Here is a 16,608-nt window from a genome sequence, read left to right on the forward strand (position 1 = left end):
ATATTACTGAGATGACAGGTCAGCTGCAGTCCGCCACATCTGGACAGCTTGCGCAGTTACAGAGTTTCCCAGACCACGGGGTCTTTGACTGTCCTGGACTTTTTTTTAAACTCATCTTGGTATTTGTTTCTTTTGTCCGTCACTTCTGGCCATGGCCATCATCCTAAGCCTATTGTCCTGCCGCCACTCGCTTTGTCCGCGTTGCTCCATCGCGTGGTATTGGGAGCAATCTGCATTCCCATTTAAAGCACTATCATGTCACCCATCAGCGATCGCTCGCTTTCATCCCTTAAAACTCCCACACAATGGCAACCACGCCGTGAGGACAAAGGGGCCAGGCTGAGAGGGAAAAGGAGGGAAGCTGCAGTGGGAAAGCAGCAGCAGCAGCTGCAGCCGGGCTAACTTTGTTCTCATTCTGCGTGAGCACTTGAACTTGCACTGATAACACCCGTGCCCTTCATCTCCTGCTTCCCCATTTACACAACTTATCTGCCCAGGGCAGACACTGGAAGGAAGCCTGGCTGCTTCTGCATCAAGGCCAGCAGGTAATAGCAGTGTTTTTTCCAGCCCAAGCCAGCGAGGCCGTGCCTACCTCCAGCTGCAGGAGAAAGGGAGGGCTGCGGGAGGGAAAGCCTCCTCTTGCAGGAATACTGATCGCCAGCAGCACTTTCCAAAACACAAACCCAGCCTGCTGGGCATCCTTAAAATCACCAGCTCCTCAGCAGTTGCTGGAGGAGGCAATCCATTCAACTGCACAGAAATCCGGTTTGCTGCACTCAAAGATGCAGGTACAGCACCCAAGGGTTTGGGAATTGCCTAGAGAGTCTGCAGTGCTTAAGCTTTAACTGGGATTCACTCCTGTACACTGTCATCTTCTTAACAGTTTGGAGGCATCAGCTGTAGAGATCCTAGACTTCACAGACCGCCTATGATTAATTGCCTGAAAACGTTGTAAAAGCTAGGGATTTTGTTCATAGGTGAAATAACTGCAGTGCTCCAGCCTGGAACCGGCCAGCCAGGGAAGGATGGATGGGAATCCGAGTGGAGCACTTCCTGTGAAACAGGCATGGCTCAAATTGAGCAAGGCTTTAGAGTCCCACCTTTTACAAACATGACCCAGCTGTGCTCCTTGGGGTCAGCGAGATTTTAATGAGGCAAAAATGATCAAAATGTCATTACCTCTGTTCTTCCTTGTCCTAAAATCTGGATGATGGAAATGGAGTTTAGCTAGGTTATATTTAGCTGATCACACAGAATTGAATAGCTTTAAGATAATGAAATAAAAGTTTTAAAATAAAAGCTGTGAGGTCAGAGAAGTTATCCTCCCAATACTCCAAAGGATCAGCTTATATAAGCAAGTATGATTTTTCCCAATGTTTTAGTCCATGAGTATTGACCAGTTCCTCTTCACTAAGGCAATCTCCTAAATGGCTGAGGCTGGTTCACTAATTTGCAGCTGCTACCTTGGAAACAGTGATCAGGATTTCACACATTATCCAGGCACTTTGTTCTTATTAAAAATATTTATTATTTGTAGGCACAATATACTAGAAACAGCAGTTACAAAATATTATGGGTCTGTTGGCATAGGCTAAGAAAACAGCCAGGAATGTTATTCAAAGGTGAGTTTGGTTTCCAGGCAATTTCCCTGCTCACAAAATGACACTTGCAGCTAGACCTAACCCCTACAAGCTGGCTTCTGTGCAGTACCAGCGCTTGCACGTGCAAACTCTCTGAGACATTCTCCAGGTAGCCAAAAACCAAACACAAAATAGCAGCAGTCACCAGCGTCAGAAAACATTCACCAGAAAGTTTAGCAGTCTTTTTTCCCCTCCGCCTAGATGAGACCATTTCAGTGTATAACAACAGTAAGCCCAGCAGCCATTAACAGCTGGTTCCTAGATGGATGAGCATATTAAAAAAAAAAAAAGAAAAAAAAAAGAAATAAAAAATCATGCCTCTTTAAAGCTAAAACATCTGAAACAGCCTCCATGTTCTTGCTGACTTGGGAATTTACCAAGAAGAAAGTTGCACAGTATGAAGCAGTCTACTACATGTGTAAGACTCACCAGAAATTCATATTGTGAAGAGGTGATTTATGAGTCGAGTCACTGAATTTTGCAGCCTTTCTTCCCCCTCAATTGCTTTGAAATGTCCTGTCAATTAATGACAATTTTCTCAAGTAAATTCTTATGAATTTGTTTGTACCTACTAATTCTTCTATTTCTAGTAATGTAACTGTTACTTAGAACTGTTTTTTTTCTAAATAGAATCCAGTGCTGAAAATAAGGGGGATTCAGATGCAAGTTACTTGGAAATGTTGGGTGTCTCTCACTATATGCTTTGACTCAATCTTTCAGGATGATAAGCACCTGCAGATTTTCATTACTCCAAGCAAGAAACTGATTGCTTGGGTTCAGCTGCTCATGTAGGGACAGACAACAGGGGTGTGGATAAGGCAGTTTTTCTCCACATAAGGAATGCAGAGTATTTTACACACTGGGCTGTAATGGGTTTAAAGATGCAGAAGAGAGCCCAGGACAGCACCAGTCACTTCACTGTGACCATATGACAACAGATGAGGATGAGGTATTTTCCTGAAAGTTTTCATTGACCAAACCTCGAGGCTGTAAGTAAATCTTGCTTGTTCTACATATAAACATGCAGAGTCTGCTTTTTTATCTTTATTTTTTTTAACAGTACTCATTTCACCTTCAAAAGAGCAAGAGGGTGTTTCCATTTTTAGTCTGAAATACTTTGAAGTATTCCAGTTCCACAGAATGGGGATCTGGATAGAATTTGACAAAAAGAAAAAATTAATTCCTTATTTTCAATTTGGTTTCAGTAATAAAGAAGTTAATGATCCCACATCTGGTTTTGTCCAGATATACTCTAGAGCAGTCCACTGGAAACAGCACCATTTGCTTATAGCTTTACTTTTCATCCCAAACAGAACCTAATCTGTCCTATATAAGTGTTCTTAAACACATCCCTAGCCAGACTGCCACATGAGGCAATTAGCAACCTCTGTGCTGATGTCACTTACCCAGAGCTGCAATTAAATGTTGCTTGCAGTTTCACCACAGCAGCCAGATAATATTTAGACAGACCTTAAAAACATTTTCTTTGGCATACCTCAGAATGAAGAAACACCACAAAAAAAGAAGTACCAAAACCTTCATTCCACAAGTAACATTTGAATGCTGACACATCTGGAACAGCTGGGTAACAAGTTGTGCGTGTCAAGTTCAGAAAGCAGCTGCTTTGAGCCTTCATTTTGGGTCAGGCATTTGTTTGCAGCCACCAGTATATTCCATTTTATTTTGTAGCAGCTTCTTCAGTGTTCCCATATGGACAAGCCAAACAGCTCCTAGGATATACCAGCAAGCATATTTTAGAAGAAATGAAGGCCAGATGTTGCTTTGTTATCTCCATGTGCATCCTTAAAAAAGTTAGATTAAGTTGTTTCAGATATATTATTAATGCCAGGTACAGGCAATTTGTTTATCGGTCGTTTAAATGTCAACTTTCTAAAGGACGGAAAATAACATTTTAACTTAGGATTCAAACTGAAATAAGATTAAACTACCCTAGAATAACTTCAGAAAATAATTATAGCACAATCCAGGATCACAGGGACCAAATAGTATTGTGTAGAGAAGACATGATGAGCCATTTCTGAGATCTGAATGAGTGCTACTTACGGTTTATTAGAAAAGGAAAAATAAAACTCCTCCACCTTATATTTAAAATATAATGAAAAGTTTGAGGTAAGACTTCCCCAACAGCATCACTAATTAAAGGCCTTCTATTCTGCTGCTTTACTCAACCAGGATACAACTTAAGCCACCAGTCTAAGTCCTAGAGAAGTTAATAAATCTATTACTGACAGTGTAACTCATTAATGTTTTTCATGTATGCACTCCTGGTACATCTAGTGGATCCAATGGGGTGGACAAGAATTCTGTCACAGACTGTTCAATTAATGTGATTTTGATAGAAATGTTTCAATTTTTTTTCTGATTTCCTGAAAATAGAACCCTATTGGACTCATTTTATGACATGTATTTCTGAGGAAATGTGAACCAAAGACTACTTTTTCCACCTCAGTAACAACATAAACAAGGTTTGGGTTTCAGCTGCCTGGTGAGGTCTTTCCCTTTGAGCCAGTCCACAACATACAAGAACTGCCAAGACACCAACTATAACTTTTTGAGTAATGTCACTTTATTAAGGGACTTTAAAGAATCACATTCTCTAGTAGCCTTGGAACAATGCAAATGGTGAACAAAAGACAAAAATAGATGTAATTGGTTCTGAAAAGCATGAACATCTGTAGAGAATGTGTTGCATTATTCCCAAGGACTCCTGCTTTCGAAAAAAAAGCATGTTCCATATATACAAGTGTCAGTGCAATAGCCAATAAAGCAATCAGTCAGAAATATAAAAATATCCTAGATACAAACTTAAAATAGATGTTTGAAGGCTGACCATATCAGTATTCTGATATTTCTGTATCTCAGGAGTATGATCACTGGGATGACTTATTCTGATGAGGTAAGAAACAGTAGATGCTCTGTGATAACACAAAGCCATACATTTATTATGTTTTTTTCCATAAGACAAAAAATAGAGCACCCAATGAAACTCCCAGTCTTTGCAGCAAGTGCCCACAGGAAGTGAAATTATAGTCTATGCTCATTACTACATTCCTGCATCATTCACCTTTGCTGTCTTTGCCAACAGTTCTATCAGCAAAACTTGCTCATTCTCCCTCCCCTTGCCCAGCTCCTGTATAAACTGCACATTCCTCGCAGATACACCAAACCAACAACTGCTTTAGACACAGACAACATCTATAAATGTCCAAAAATCACTTAGTCATTCTTTCCTTTATTGGTTGCAATTCTTTCCTTGGCAGCAAGGCAGAAAGAGATTGCAAAACTTGACAGCGAACAGCTCTCTGTAGAAGGGTTAGGGAGAGAACAGGGTGTGTCCTATTTGCTTTGCCTCAGGTGTTCAACCAGTGATGCCACTGAACTTAAGCCTTGGCTGGTTGAGCAATAAAAATCACATTCCTCTTTCCTCTGTCTTTTGGATGGAAGAATGCACTAATTTGGGGCTGCTGTTCCAAAAAAAGAGGGCGATGTGGTAACTTTTCAGCTGGATGCTGTCTGCCTGCATCATCATTCATCTTTCCTTCAGCCACCTCTTTCACTGTGACCCTCCAGGCTCTGCTGCTGAATTCTGATCCCTATTTTTTCACTTTTTAGAGAGAATGGCAGAACAACAAGTAGCCAGACAACACACTCTGTGTCTTGTGGCAAAGAGCACCAGGAAGAACCAGCAGCAGAGCTGGGAGTGCAACAGAATCCAACAAACATGAACTCCTACTTGGGGAGGGGGGCAATGGTAGTCATTCCAAACTGTTTGACTGTATCAGGCACTCCTCTATGAAAAAACACAATGAATTATATAGTCTCTAGAACAGCAATATTAACTTGATCAGGATATGATTTGTATGATAAAAAAAGTACAACAGGAGCTGGCAGCTGCCTTCCTGTGAAACTTGCCTTACCACTTATGGCACACACATGCACTGAAGCACACAGCAGTTGCCTGAACATGCAAAAGATTCCTTAGCTTTACATCCTAGATTCAAAAACTGTCCCTGAAATATTTTCATTTCTCATCATTCTTTTCTAAATCTCTTCTGTCTCAGGTAAATTCAGGCAGCTGCGCGAGATGGAACAGCGAAGCTGGTAACATCTGTAGTGTGACAACACTTGACAAATTATTTCAGGTTTTCTTTCAGTTTCTGGAAGATGCTACGCAGATACCAAAGCCTCCAGGAATCATCACACTTCTCTCCTTAACCCCACTGAACTTGGCAATCAGCGTTTGCAAATATTGAATTACTGCTCACCACACCCCACTAAGACAGGCTATTACCTCCCATGTAAACAGGCAAGGAACGGAGGCACAGAATGACTAAGTGATTATTCCAGTATCACAACACAAGTCTGGGAGAGCCAGGAGCTGAACCTGTATTTCTTGCATCTCAGTCTCAGGTTGTCTGTTTTGTTCTGTGTTGCAGCCTTAATTCTTCCCTGAAGAGGAAGACTGGGATCTCTTAAGAGTCTGTCACTGCTACTCTGGTTGACAGGTGATGTTGCCAATGCGATAGGAATTGTTGCATTCCCCACATCAAAAGGTGGAACACAGTGTGACATCTGTTTGCTGGAAGAAATACTAACCATACAAGTCCTTAAGAACATCAACATTTATTTAATATGATATAAAAGAAATGGGATATGAACATTCGTATTTGAACAATAATAAGTGGCTTCTTATACTTACATCGTATGTGCTCATTGTATAATATATACACAATGAACATAATTACATTTGTACACAAACTAAGTACTGGATTGAAAACCTGCTTATTGCTGTACACACCCTAACCCCATGAAGGAAAAGCCCAGTACCTCAAAATACCTACACTCCATTTTAGTCAAGAAAAAGTAACCACTAACATTAATGTCTATGTTGACAGAAGTGTGGCAGTAACTGCTGACATTGCAACCTGACCAAGAAATCATTACAGCAGAAACAGGACATCTTTTACTAAGCAATAATAAAAATGGCACATTTTAAATATATCTATATGTATATATATATAAAAATTTTACAAATAAATTGTTAAAACAATAAATTGTAATGTTTAAAAAGTGTAAAACAAGGTTTAGTGGTGATATGTAAAATTAACCGGGTTATGCATCTAAAAGAAGCAAAAAAAGTTAACTTATATGATCCATAATTAAAAGAACATTAAACTCTGAAGAATAGCAAATTAAGTTCTGACTGTAGGCTGCACATTAAAAAGAGCCTTTATTTTATGTGCACAGAAATCATAGCAGCAAGCTGGTATCAGGAGAACAATCTGAAGGTTGCTGAGTGTACACGTGGGCCATTTAAAGCTCTCTTGGAATAAACATTTTCCAGGAAGTGATAAAACGATGCTCTGTGGCCAAAAGCATCAGAACTATGAATTTCATAGATTTAAAATATACTGTACAATATCTTCTCATATTTTCATAGGTCAGGTCCATACATCTCAGGCATGAATTGTTTCAACAGAAGCCGTTAGTGCTGAAAGACAGACACAGATTAAGTTACTCTATTTTAGCAACTGAATATTGTCTAAAGAACTCAGGGGATTAAACACAGCAAAGGATTCCTGACCTCATCCTAGTAATGCAGGTGTAGAACATAATAAAATATCTTAGAAATCAGCTGTTTCCAAAACCTGTTTTCCTGATGAATAATACTGCTGTCAAGATATTTTGACAGCAAGAAGCAAAACCAAGATTTTTTTCAAATTTACACCACTTTGAATGAAAGTCTATTTACCTGTTACACATGGTCACCTCCAAATGCTCTTCACCTAAAACCAGTAATAGTAGCAAAGATCCTAACTGGTCTTAGAAACGAGAGGCACATTTTGAAGAGGGATGCAGAACTGTCGAGCTGCTACACTGTACTGGCAACATAGTTCAAGTCCTCCACCCAGAGCTTGCTGTGTTTTGGTAATTGCTGCAAGGACTTCTAGAAATAGTTTTCAACAGTTCATTGGTAAAAATGTTCCTGAGCTTTGAATCCAGGTGCCGTATAAAATTTCATTATCCCTCCATTACTCAGTGAAAATGCAATGCTTAAAATCGAACAGTGTTAGTGGTACACACAGAGATTTGTCTCTGCAAAATAAGGACTGTGACAAAAAAGGAGCCTTGTGTTAAGGGGTTTCTCCTTAGTCCTACAATATCCTGTGCCACCAATTTCCTAAGGCAAATCCCCCCGGCATCGTGCCAAGAGTATCATTTTTCTAATTGACTGTAAAAGCCAAATACAGGTATTACCTCTTCATTCCCTGAAATCTACTATATATTTTCCAGATGCTGCCTGAATCATTTGGTTGCATATGAACAGGGCTGATCCTAGAGCTTGGAAGTTCCCTTTGCCACATAAGACTTCTTGAAAATGAGGGATGCTGAATTCCTTTATGCTAAAAGATGTGCCAGAATCTCTCAGCAAAGCACTGGAAAACTGGAACCACAGCCCCAGAAAGGAAAGGGCAGTAAATAGTGCAGGCAAGCACTATGCTTCATCCATCTCCTCTGTATGCTAAGCCCAGCTCATGGCATGAATTTGTTTCGGAACTCCAAGGAAACAATCAACAGAGGCATCACATGCAGCGATGTGGAGTGTACATGCACATGGTTAGGAGCTTTTTCCAACTCAATCCGAAGACTAAAGAGCCATGCAGGCTGTGTTTGAAGTTCTGGGATCCTTTCCCCAGCATGGTGAGGCATGTGCAAGCAGAGCATCAGATTGACAAGTGCCATCCCAGATGGACCATCCTGTCCCAGGCAATTAAAGCCTCTTTAGGGGCTGTAGAGGGTAGGAGTTTCCTGAACACAGGAATGCTCCACCTGCAGTACTGGCTGTGGGGATACACCTCACCAGGGGGCCAAGCCTTGGGCTTTAAGTGACGGGGCAGATCACCAAATGAGCGCCTTCCCTTCTCCAATTTATTTCTATTTTATTTAGCATAAATGCTAAAGAAAATGAATTTGCCGATCTGATCATCTGAGCTGAAGCAGATTAATGCAATTGGTGATAAATCTCTGGTTGCTCTCCCCGTCCTGACAGGTGCCCTGTGCCTACGGACAGAATCCAGCAGTGCAGTTTCACTTTCATTACTGACCCAAAACTCAGCTGGTGGGGGAATGTTTGTCCTGTTTAAAAAGGAGATGCATGATAAATGTGTGTATATTTACACAGTGAACCTGAAAAGCATTAACACAAATCAGTATTTCCAGAAGAAAAGTCCCACTCATTTTTTTTAAATAGTTCTGCAATAAAAATTTTGAATAAAAGTACATAAATTCAAGCTAAATCTAATCATGCCAGACCACACCCATCAGGAAGGCAGGAACAGTGTCAGGACTGAATGTGAAGATGGCATTTTCCACTTTCTCAAAAGGAAAAAATAATAAAATAATTTTCCTTTTTTTCTTTTAAACAGATTTTTTTTTAAACAGTTTCTTGCCCTTAGTTCATATGCAAAAGCTCTCTGTGATGACTAAGTAGTCTAATTTCGCTAAGATGAAACCTTGGCAATTGAGATTGGTACAGCAAATTTAAAAAAAAGGCATTTTCAGATGTCCTCATGCTAAATGACTGAACATGTCTCAATTTTAAATTGTTCTTGATTTTAAAGGTTTCTTAAGTTACATTAGCTATGGCATTTAACATTGCCATTGAAACAAAGCTCATTCTTTGGTGGAAAGCTTATTTAAACAGACATTTCCTGACAACAAAGAAATGTGGATTGATTTAAATGCTGGTAAAGTGCTGAAGCATTCACACTGATATCCTACTAATTTTCTTAAACACTTGTCTAAACAAACACATACTTTATATTTCCATTGCCATTCATTAAGTGGGTAACATCACAGGTAGGAACATGTAAATCTAGCCTAACTCATGCTTTCCAACTTGATTCCTAGAAGCAATCACCCACTACAACAGGAAACAGCAGCTGTGTAGGGCTTTCTTTATAGAAAGAAAAAAAAAAAAAGTTTTTCAATTGCTGTTTCTGTGTCTTAAGCCATAAATTCTTCAGGCCATTAGCCCCATTCCCTCCTGTGCATCACTAAGTCTGAGCTCTGGTTGCCTACTTTGCCCATTACCATGACTGAAGCACCAAGACTCATTTGCACCTGTGCAGTGATGCTCATGCCTTAACTCCCTGTTTTGTAACAGCTCAGGCCTCTCATGTAATTCCAAGGGCTATTACCCTGCCAGTTGTGGAGAACATGCTTGATAAACCAATTAGCCCTTTCTCTTTGTAGCTGGATGGAGAATGCACTCCTTGCAAGCAAATCAATACAGGGATTTGTTTGCTTTCTGGCTGATTTATATTCAACACTGCAGGTAACTCTGTCTTGCTGAGTATCAGCTACAGATGTTTCTCACAAAAATAACAGAATTCAAATACCTGGAAGAATATTAGGAACAGGAGGGGTGGGAAAAAAAAGAACGTACTTCTCTGTAACTATACACACATGAAATGTGATCCTTCTGTGAGCTGTGTCTGTGTGGATGGAGCTGGTGACAAGGACGATTCTGGTGAAGAAGGCAAACTTTTCACTGCAAGTCATACAGCAAAATAAATAAGAGTACAAGTTAGAGAAGCCATAATAAAGATAAGCTTGAAAATCACCATTTTAAGCCATGGTAAATGTAAGTAGGAACAAATGAAAGCTACACAAGTAAGGACTCAAAATCTGATCAGCACAAAAAGCACAACTTCAAGGGAAAGCATAGCTGATCCTTAATCAGGCTTAGAAATAACTAGTAGAACAGCAAACACATGAAAGCTGATGTTTTATGTTGCCAAGAAAGAGAGGGAAAAACAAGTAAAATTTAAGTAGTTGGGATAGGCCCAGACCCACCTTCATATCCCAGCTCAGATTAACTCAGCTTTTTCATTCTGCTGAGCAGTACAAAATGTACATACAAGTTCTGGTTTTGATTATTAAGTCACAGAAAGGATTGCTGACTGCACTACAAAGGTCCAGATCACCTTTTATATCCGTAAGTTGAACCATTTGGCTTGCTTAACCATTCCCATCAGCAAATATCCTAATAATGTCTTGAATTCTGTCTTCTCCCCTTCCTCCTCCCCTACTCACTCCAGCCCCCCCTCCCCCTTTTTTTCCTTCATTGCATGCAGTTTTGCTTTATTCCAGTCTTCTCTTCTTGCAGAATAGTCCACCACCAGTCACTGTACTAGACAGGCAGTGTTTCCTGTTTCTTCATCTTTCTTACTCCCCAAAACATGACCAAACTGGGGTCTTTTACTTGCTAGTTTAAAATATTGGTAACTCTCAATGATTCCACAATCCTGGGCATATCTAAGGCCACTCAGCAGCAGGGAGCAATGGTAAAAAATCTATATATATCCAGGACTGAGATGAAAAAGGAAGGATTTGCTCCAACCAACAACTACAGTATGACTCAATTTCTGGCAATAGTTATTTAAATCCCTGAATTAGCAGCTATAAAAGCTATATTAAAACCTCAAAAAAAAAGAGATTTCTGTAGCTGTCCACTGGGAAACTATTTTTCTCTACGTTATAAAACTGTTCACTTCACATGTAGACTAGCTCAGCACTTCCAATTCACAAGGGTTTCAGAGCATCAAAAGACACAATCAAAATGAAATAAAGTTTTACATATGTACTGTGTAAGTTGTGCTTCAGTCAAACTCTTTTCCATACCTGCTGCTGCCTGATTTCCTTTTGAAGACTGTGCTGCTAATTCAAATGAAGACACAATCCCTTCTTCTTCTTGAGCACTAAGTATTTCACTTTCTTCTGAGCTGGTTTTGGGTTTGTGGTTTGCAACTGTGGTCACACTCTGCAAGCTGCTTAATAAAAGCACAGCATTTAGAACTCGCTCTAACTTAATTTCAGGTGTTAACCACTAAGTATAGGAGCTATAATTTAATTTTCTCCCGTTAATAGAAAAAAGTTGCAACTTGCAAGTCCAGGTAGCATAAATTAAGCAGGCATTTTGAAACCCTTCTACTTTGTATAGCTACACTTTTAAAAAGGCACCTGGAATTAAATTCCTTTCCTTTATATACTCCTGCAGTTTCCTATTGCTGAAGGGTCCTGTGACAAAGTTACGACCTAATGTGAGAACTCACTTAGGACCTGCAGTGCAACTTACACTGAAGTTATGAATCCTTAGAGAGAACTATCCAAGATATAATATCCCTCTAATTCTGCAATGCTGCAAAGTAGTGAGGTAAAAATTAAAGCAGGAGATGTTGAGTATGATGTTTAGTTTGCTCCTCAGTATCAGCAATAAAGAGCATGCTATGGAAGCACTGGCTGAAGTGTTCATAATGAATTGATGCAAAGCTTGAACTGACATTATTAAACACATTTTGGAGGCCAAAACAAGGATTATGAACGAATTCTGTTTATAACTGGGACAACACTTGAAAATAACCATTGCTTCACCCACCAACTCATCACCTCTTACTGAACTCCGGCAGCACTTAAGCCTCTAGATTTCCCTATATGTAAACCACTCAAAACCATATAAATATACCTTGTCAGTATTTATGGCAGTTGCTTGGTCCATTCAGATAATAAATACAACATGGAAGTTTAAAATAGCCTCTGAACATCTTGTTTGATTTTTACCTTATATCACCATCATGTGTTTCTTCCAATTTATTTTTCTTTTCTGCTTTCTCTTCATTACTCACTTCTTTTGAGTCAGATACAACATGTGCATCTGATAAAAGATCATCAGCTTTGGACAGCTATAAAAAAATTGAAATCATGAAACAAAAGGCTGTAACACACACTAAGTGGCAGATAAGAAATACAGTACCAGGAAACAGTTTTATTAACAGACAAATTTTGCCATCATGTATACTTAGTAACTCAGAATTACATAACTTAAGAAATTTTTATCAATACCATGCAGGTTAATAGAGTTATCCTAAAACTTATACCAGAGTCTATGGGCAGGGCTTGACTTAATAACTTCCAGAACTTATCTGAACTCTTTGGATTGCAGCCTGCCTGTTTTTTCATGCTATCCCTCTCTTCATGATGCCAACAGAGATTCCAGATACTGCAATATTTTGTTGATAAGAATGAATGCTGCTCTTAAAGGTCTCTGATTACATGTGATCAATTTGAGTGTATTACATAATTTTCCTTTTGAAATATTTGCATATTTAACAAAGCAACAGTTAATGATAACTTCTCAATAAGGAAGTGTTTTTAACGGATAACAATTAAATTAGTTATTTGATTTTATACCATTCTCCATCAGATATGTATTTTAAAAAACTAAATATGAAATAGGAAAACAAAAGGAAAAGTGAGGAAAAGGAAAAGTACAAAGTGATTAACTGAGGAATATGGGTATAGAAAAAGAAAAAACCTCTACACAATACTTTAAAAAAAACCCTATAAGCAGGATGTGATTATGTAGAAGCAACTCTAGTAATCCATTCTTCACAGTCAGCCTGGTTCTGCTGAGTGTTAAGGGCACTTCAGTACCAGAAATACCAAGGTAATTCCCTGCCAGGTGAGTTTCAAACTATTTCAAGACAGAAATCAAACCAGTGACAAATACCTAAAAGTACAGGTACTGCCTACTTCCATGTATAATTTGTTGTGCCAGCTTTATTCTGCTTTCTATAAACTATTTGATGCACTACAGCCAACCAAACAAAAATCCAGGGACATTAAATGGCTGTCAAAAATTACACTGGGGTAGGCTAAGCAATGAATATGTCAAGGATTATTATTTAAAGACCATATACATGAAAATTCAATGTAATTTTGTGAATCTCTATGGAATACCGTCTATCCAACAAGAAGTCTTTATCTTCCAAGCAAAAGGAACTGGCTCATTTTCCCATACTCTGGTGTGTGTGCCTCAAAATACTTTTTTACTGCAAGACAAGCTAACAAACAGTTTAATAAGGAATAGTTCTGTACCTCTTTAGCAAAACTTGAATTATGTTCTTGTTCTCCATCATTTTTCAGTTGTGCTATTTGTTCTCCAGGACTTCCATTATTTTGTTTCAAATTATTTTCTCTACTGGTGCTCTCCAACTCCTTCATGTTACTAGACACTGTATCATCCTTTTTCCGATTCTGTGGAACAAAATTGGTATGTGAACACACTGTTACAGAAGTTATCACAGTCTCAGTTCCGAGCCTTGTGCTGTCCTCTGACTGTGATTAAAAAAAAATACTGGAAAAAACCTTAAGCATACATTGCAATAAGGAAAATGGAAATTGTTAAGGACTTGGAATTTCCTCATTTTTGTACCTTTCAAAACAGTTCAGCCTGTCTAACATTTCTTTGTCTGTAAGATTACTGTACTTTCTGCTCCCCCCTTCTTCTCCAGCATTTCAATGTCACCCTTATCTTCTGAAATTTCATTCATATTTAGCTCAGTCACACACCAGCTTAGCAGCATTCTTACTTGCATTCGTAAGTACTGCTCTTTTTATAAAATAGCTTTTTATGGTTTAAGAAAAAAAAAAACGATAAAAATCTGCTCTCAGCTCAAAATTCACAGTGCACCTGCATGCACTTCCTCCAATTATCTTGGGTATCCTCCAAGCCTATGGTGTGAAATGATTTAATAGAGGACAACATAATATCTAATAATGGCAGAGGATATTAATTACTTCTTAAAAAAATATATCCATTGCACAGAGAATAAGGTGATATAAAAATTTTGAGGAAGGATGGTAGAGGTGACTTAAGATTGTGAACTGTGAACATTATATTGGCAGAGCAGCAAACCGACCCGAAGGGAGGCTCATCTAAGAACTGGAGCTGAGAAAAATAGGAGCCATGGAAGCAGTAAATCTCGAGGCTGAATTCCTGTGATATAACACATGCACTCTGTTAAGAGGAAATTCCACGTAAGTCAGTTCATAAATCAATGTCTTTGCTCTCCTAAATTAAAGTATGCACCCCTTATCATACGCTTGTGCCAACAACGATTGCGAAGCAACTTCCTTTTGTATTACGGTAATCACTTCAAAATTACACAGCAGGCCGTTTATAAAATCCTTTCTCCCCTCCAATTCTTAAATAACCAAACCACAGTCGAAAAGACTTCCAGCTGTTAATGCCACTGCACCATTTTTCTAAAAATCAATAGACACAGAAACTATGCTTTTAGAAATAGAAGCTATTACTCAGCATAATACCTCATCCTGGGGCTTTTAGCCAAATAGCATTCTGGAAGAATTTAAGTTGTGATAGAAAAAGTGACTTTGCAACATGGACTATTAGTTAAATATTCAATTCCGAGATCTTCTCACTTACTATATAAATTTCTTATCATCCCCAGAGCCCTGATTTCACAGAGAAGACTGAGGAACATGGTGAAATGAACAGAATTATTTTGAGTTCTGGCACAGATTTGGCCCATTCCCTCACTCTGCTGCCCTGTGCTGGCTACCCAGGTACCATGCACAGGACTGCAGCTTCCTCACCTTCAGGTATGAAACAATACCACAGGGAAGAGATAAAGCTTAAACACCTCTGTAAAAACGACTGAACAAAACATCTGCAAAGCTTTGCTTTGCACGACCTCTTCTCTAGAAAGGCAGTGTTAATCACAGAAATATTTGTAGGAACTCCCTTCATACAGCATTCCTGATGTCAGCCCAAATACAGATGCTCTATTGCAAAGGCAAAACTGGAATTCAGAGTCTTCTGGGGATGCAAAGTTCTTGAAGAGAAAGTAACTTTTGTATAGCTCTGTAGCAGCTTACCATGCTGAGAGGGAAAAAACCAACTCAAAATGCAAACCTAAAACATCTTTGGAAATATCTGATTTCCTGACACTGCAATATACTTAATCTGCTTTTGGAAAATCAGATGTTTAAATGCCTACAAAACAAAAAAAGAAGGCATTTCCATACCAGTGGAAAAGCAAATAATTTTTAAAAAGTTAGTAAACAGTGTGGTCTGAAGAAAAACTATTCCAGAAGATTAAAATCCCAAACAAACCAAAACCAACCAAAAAATTAACTCCATTACTCTACTGGAAAAGAAAACTAATTCTTGATATTATAAAGCAGTAGGCTGCTTAATATCTGCTATCCTATATCTGGGTTTGGTTCAGCGTTTTGGGGCTTGTTTGTGGGTTTTTAGATATATCTTCAGAATAATATTTCCTGGTTAATGTCAAGCAGTTATATCTTCCTCTTCTCTCTCCATCCTTCACCCTTGACTAAACTTCTTAGGCAAACAAACAAGTTTAAGAATGAGTGAAAAAAAAAGTGTGGGTTCTATTGGAACATATTTATGGGCTGAAACACCACAGCAGAAGAGCACCACTTAGGAGCTCTGATCATAAACACACATTCCTACCTAAAATTGCTACAGATGTTTGAATATATTACACGGCAGAAAGATCAGCATTGACTTCATTTCAACAGAAAATGAGTCATGATTCTTCCTGATCCTGTTTTCAGTCACAAACCTTGCAATTTCATGTTGTTTGCTAAATCTGACTCAAACACCGCACCCTGTTAACAAACATCACAGTGCATAATCAAATGGATGTGGATTTGAACTGTTTGTTTTCCAAAAAGGCAAAGAAGTGGCTTCTGTCATTAGGTGTCAGCATGAAGGTTGTCTTTTGCATCTGTGACTCTACAGTTGGTCTCAAATAAACTCCTTTGTTTTTTAGCTGGACACATCAAAGCTTGTGATCACCGTGGGACCCACCTGTGTCACTTTGAACGGATTATCCCTGACAAAGGACGAGGTCTGGGAAGGAGACTGGTCTGAAACACCAATAATATTGAGTCCTTTCCTCTTCTCTCTCAGACAAGCTTGTTGGTGTCTCCTTATTCTTTCCATCTGTTCCTCTACAGTCATTCGAGGCCGTGAGCCTTCTGCAAGGCACAGCTGCTCCACTGCACTCCTTGGTCTTTCCTTAAATGGAAGCAAAAATATATATATGTGTTT

General features: G+C 38.9%; 1 protein-coding gene across 18 annotated transcripts in view; it reads right to left on the minus strand.

The window, feature by feature from the left end:
• Positions 1-4,205: 4,205 nt before the first annotated feature.
• PLEKHA5 (pleckstrin homology domain containing A5) overlaps positions 4,206-16,608 on the minus strand; it is a 162,038-nt gene continuing 149,635 nt past the window's right edge. For 10 of the 18 annotated variants that reach the window (XM_039570454.1, XM_039570448.1, XM_039570451.1 and 7 more), the window contains 6 exons: positions 16,366-16,575; positions 13,602-13,760; positions 12,285-12,406; positions 11,349-11,497; positions 10,131-10,215; positions 4,206-7,152 (listed from right to left, as the gene is read on the minus strand). In XM_039570454.1, coding sequence (XP_039426388.1) covers positions 7,134-7,152; positions 10,131-10,215; positions 11,349-11,497; positions 12,285-12,406; positions 13,602-13,760; positions 16,366-16,575 — 744 coding nt within the window. In that variant the 3' untranslated portion in view covers positions 4,206-7,133. Of the gene's footprint in view, positions 7,153-10,110; positions 10,216-11,348; positions 11,498-12,284; positions 12,407-13,601; positions 13,761-16,365; positions 16,576-16,608 lie in introns of all 18 variants that reach the window. The other 8 variants (XM_039570459.1, XM_039570455.1, XM_039570444.1 and 5 more) reach the window with 2 other exon arrangements.

The sequence above is a fragment of the Corvus cornix genome, chromosome 1A, assembly GCF_000738735.6.
Source record: "Corvus cornix cornix isolate S_Up_H32 chromosome 1A, ASM73873v5, whole genome shotgun sequence".
Classification (NCBI taxonomy): Eukaryota; Metazoa; Chordata; class Aves; order Passeriformes; family Corvidae; genus Corvus; species Corvus cornix.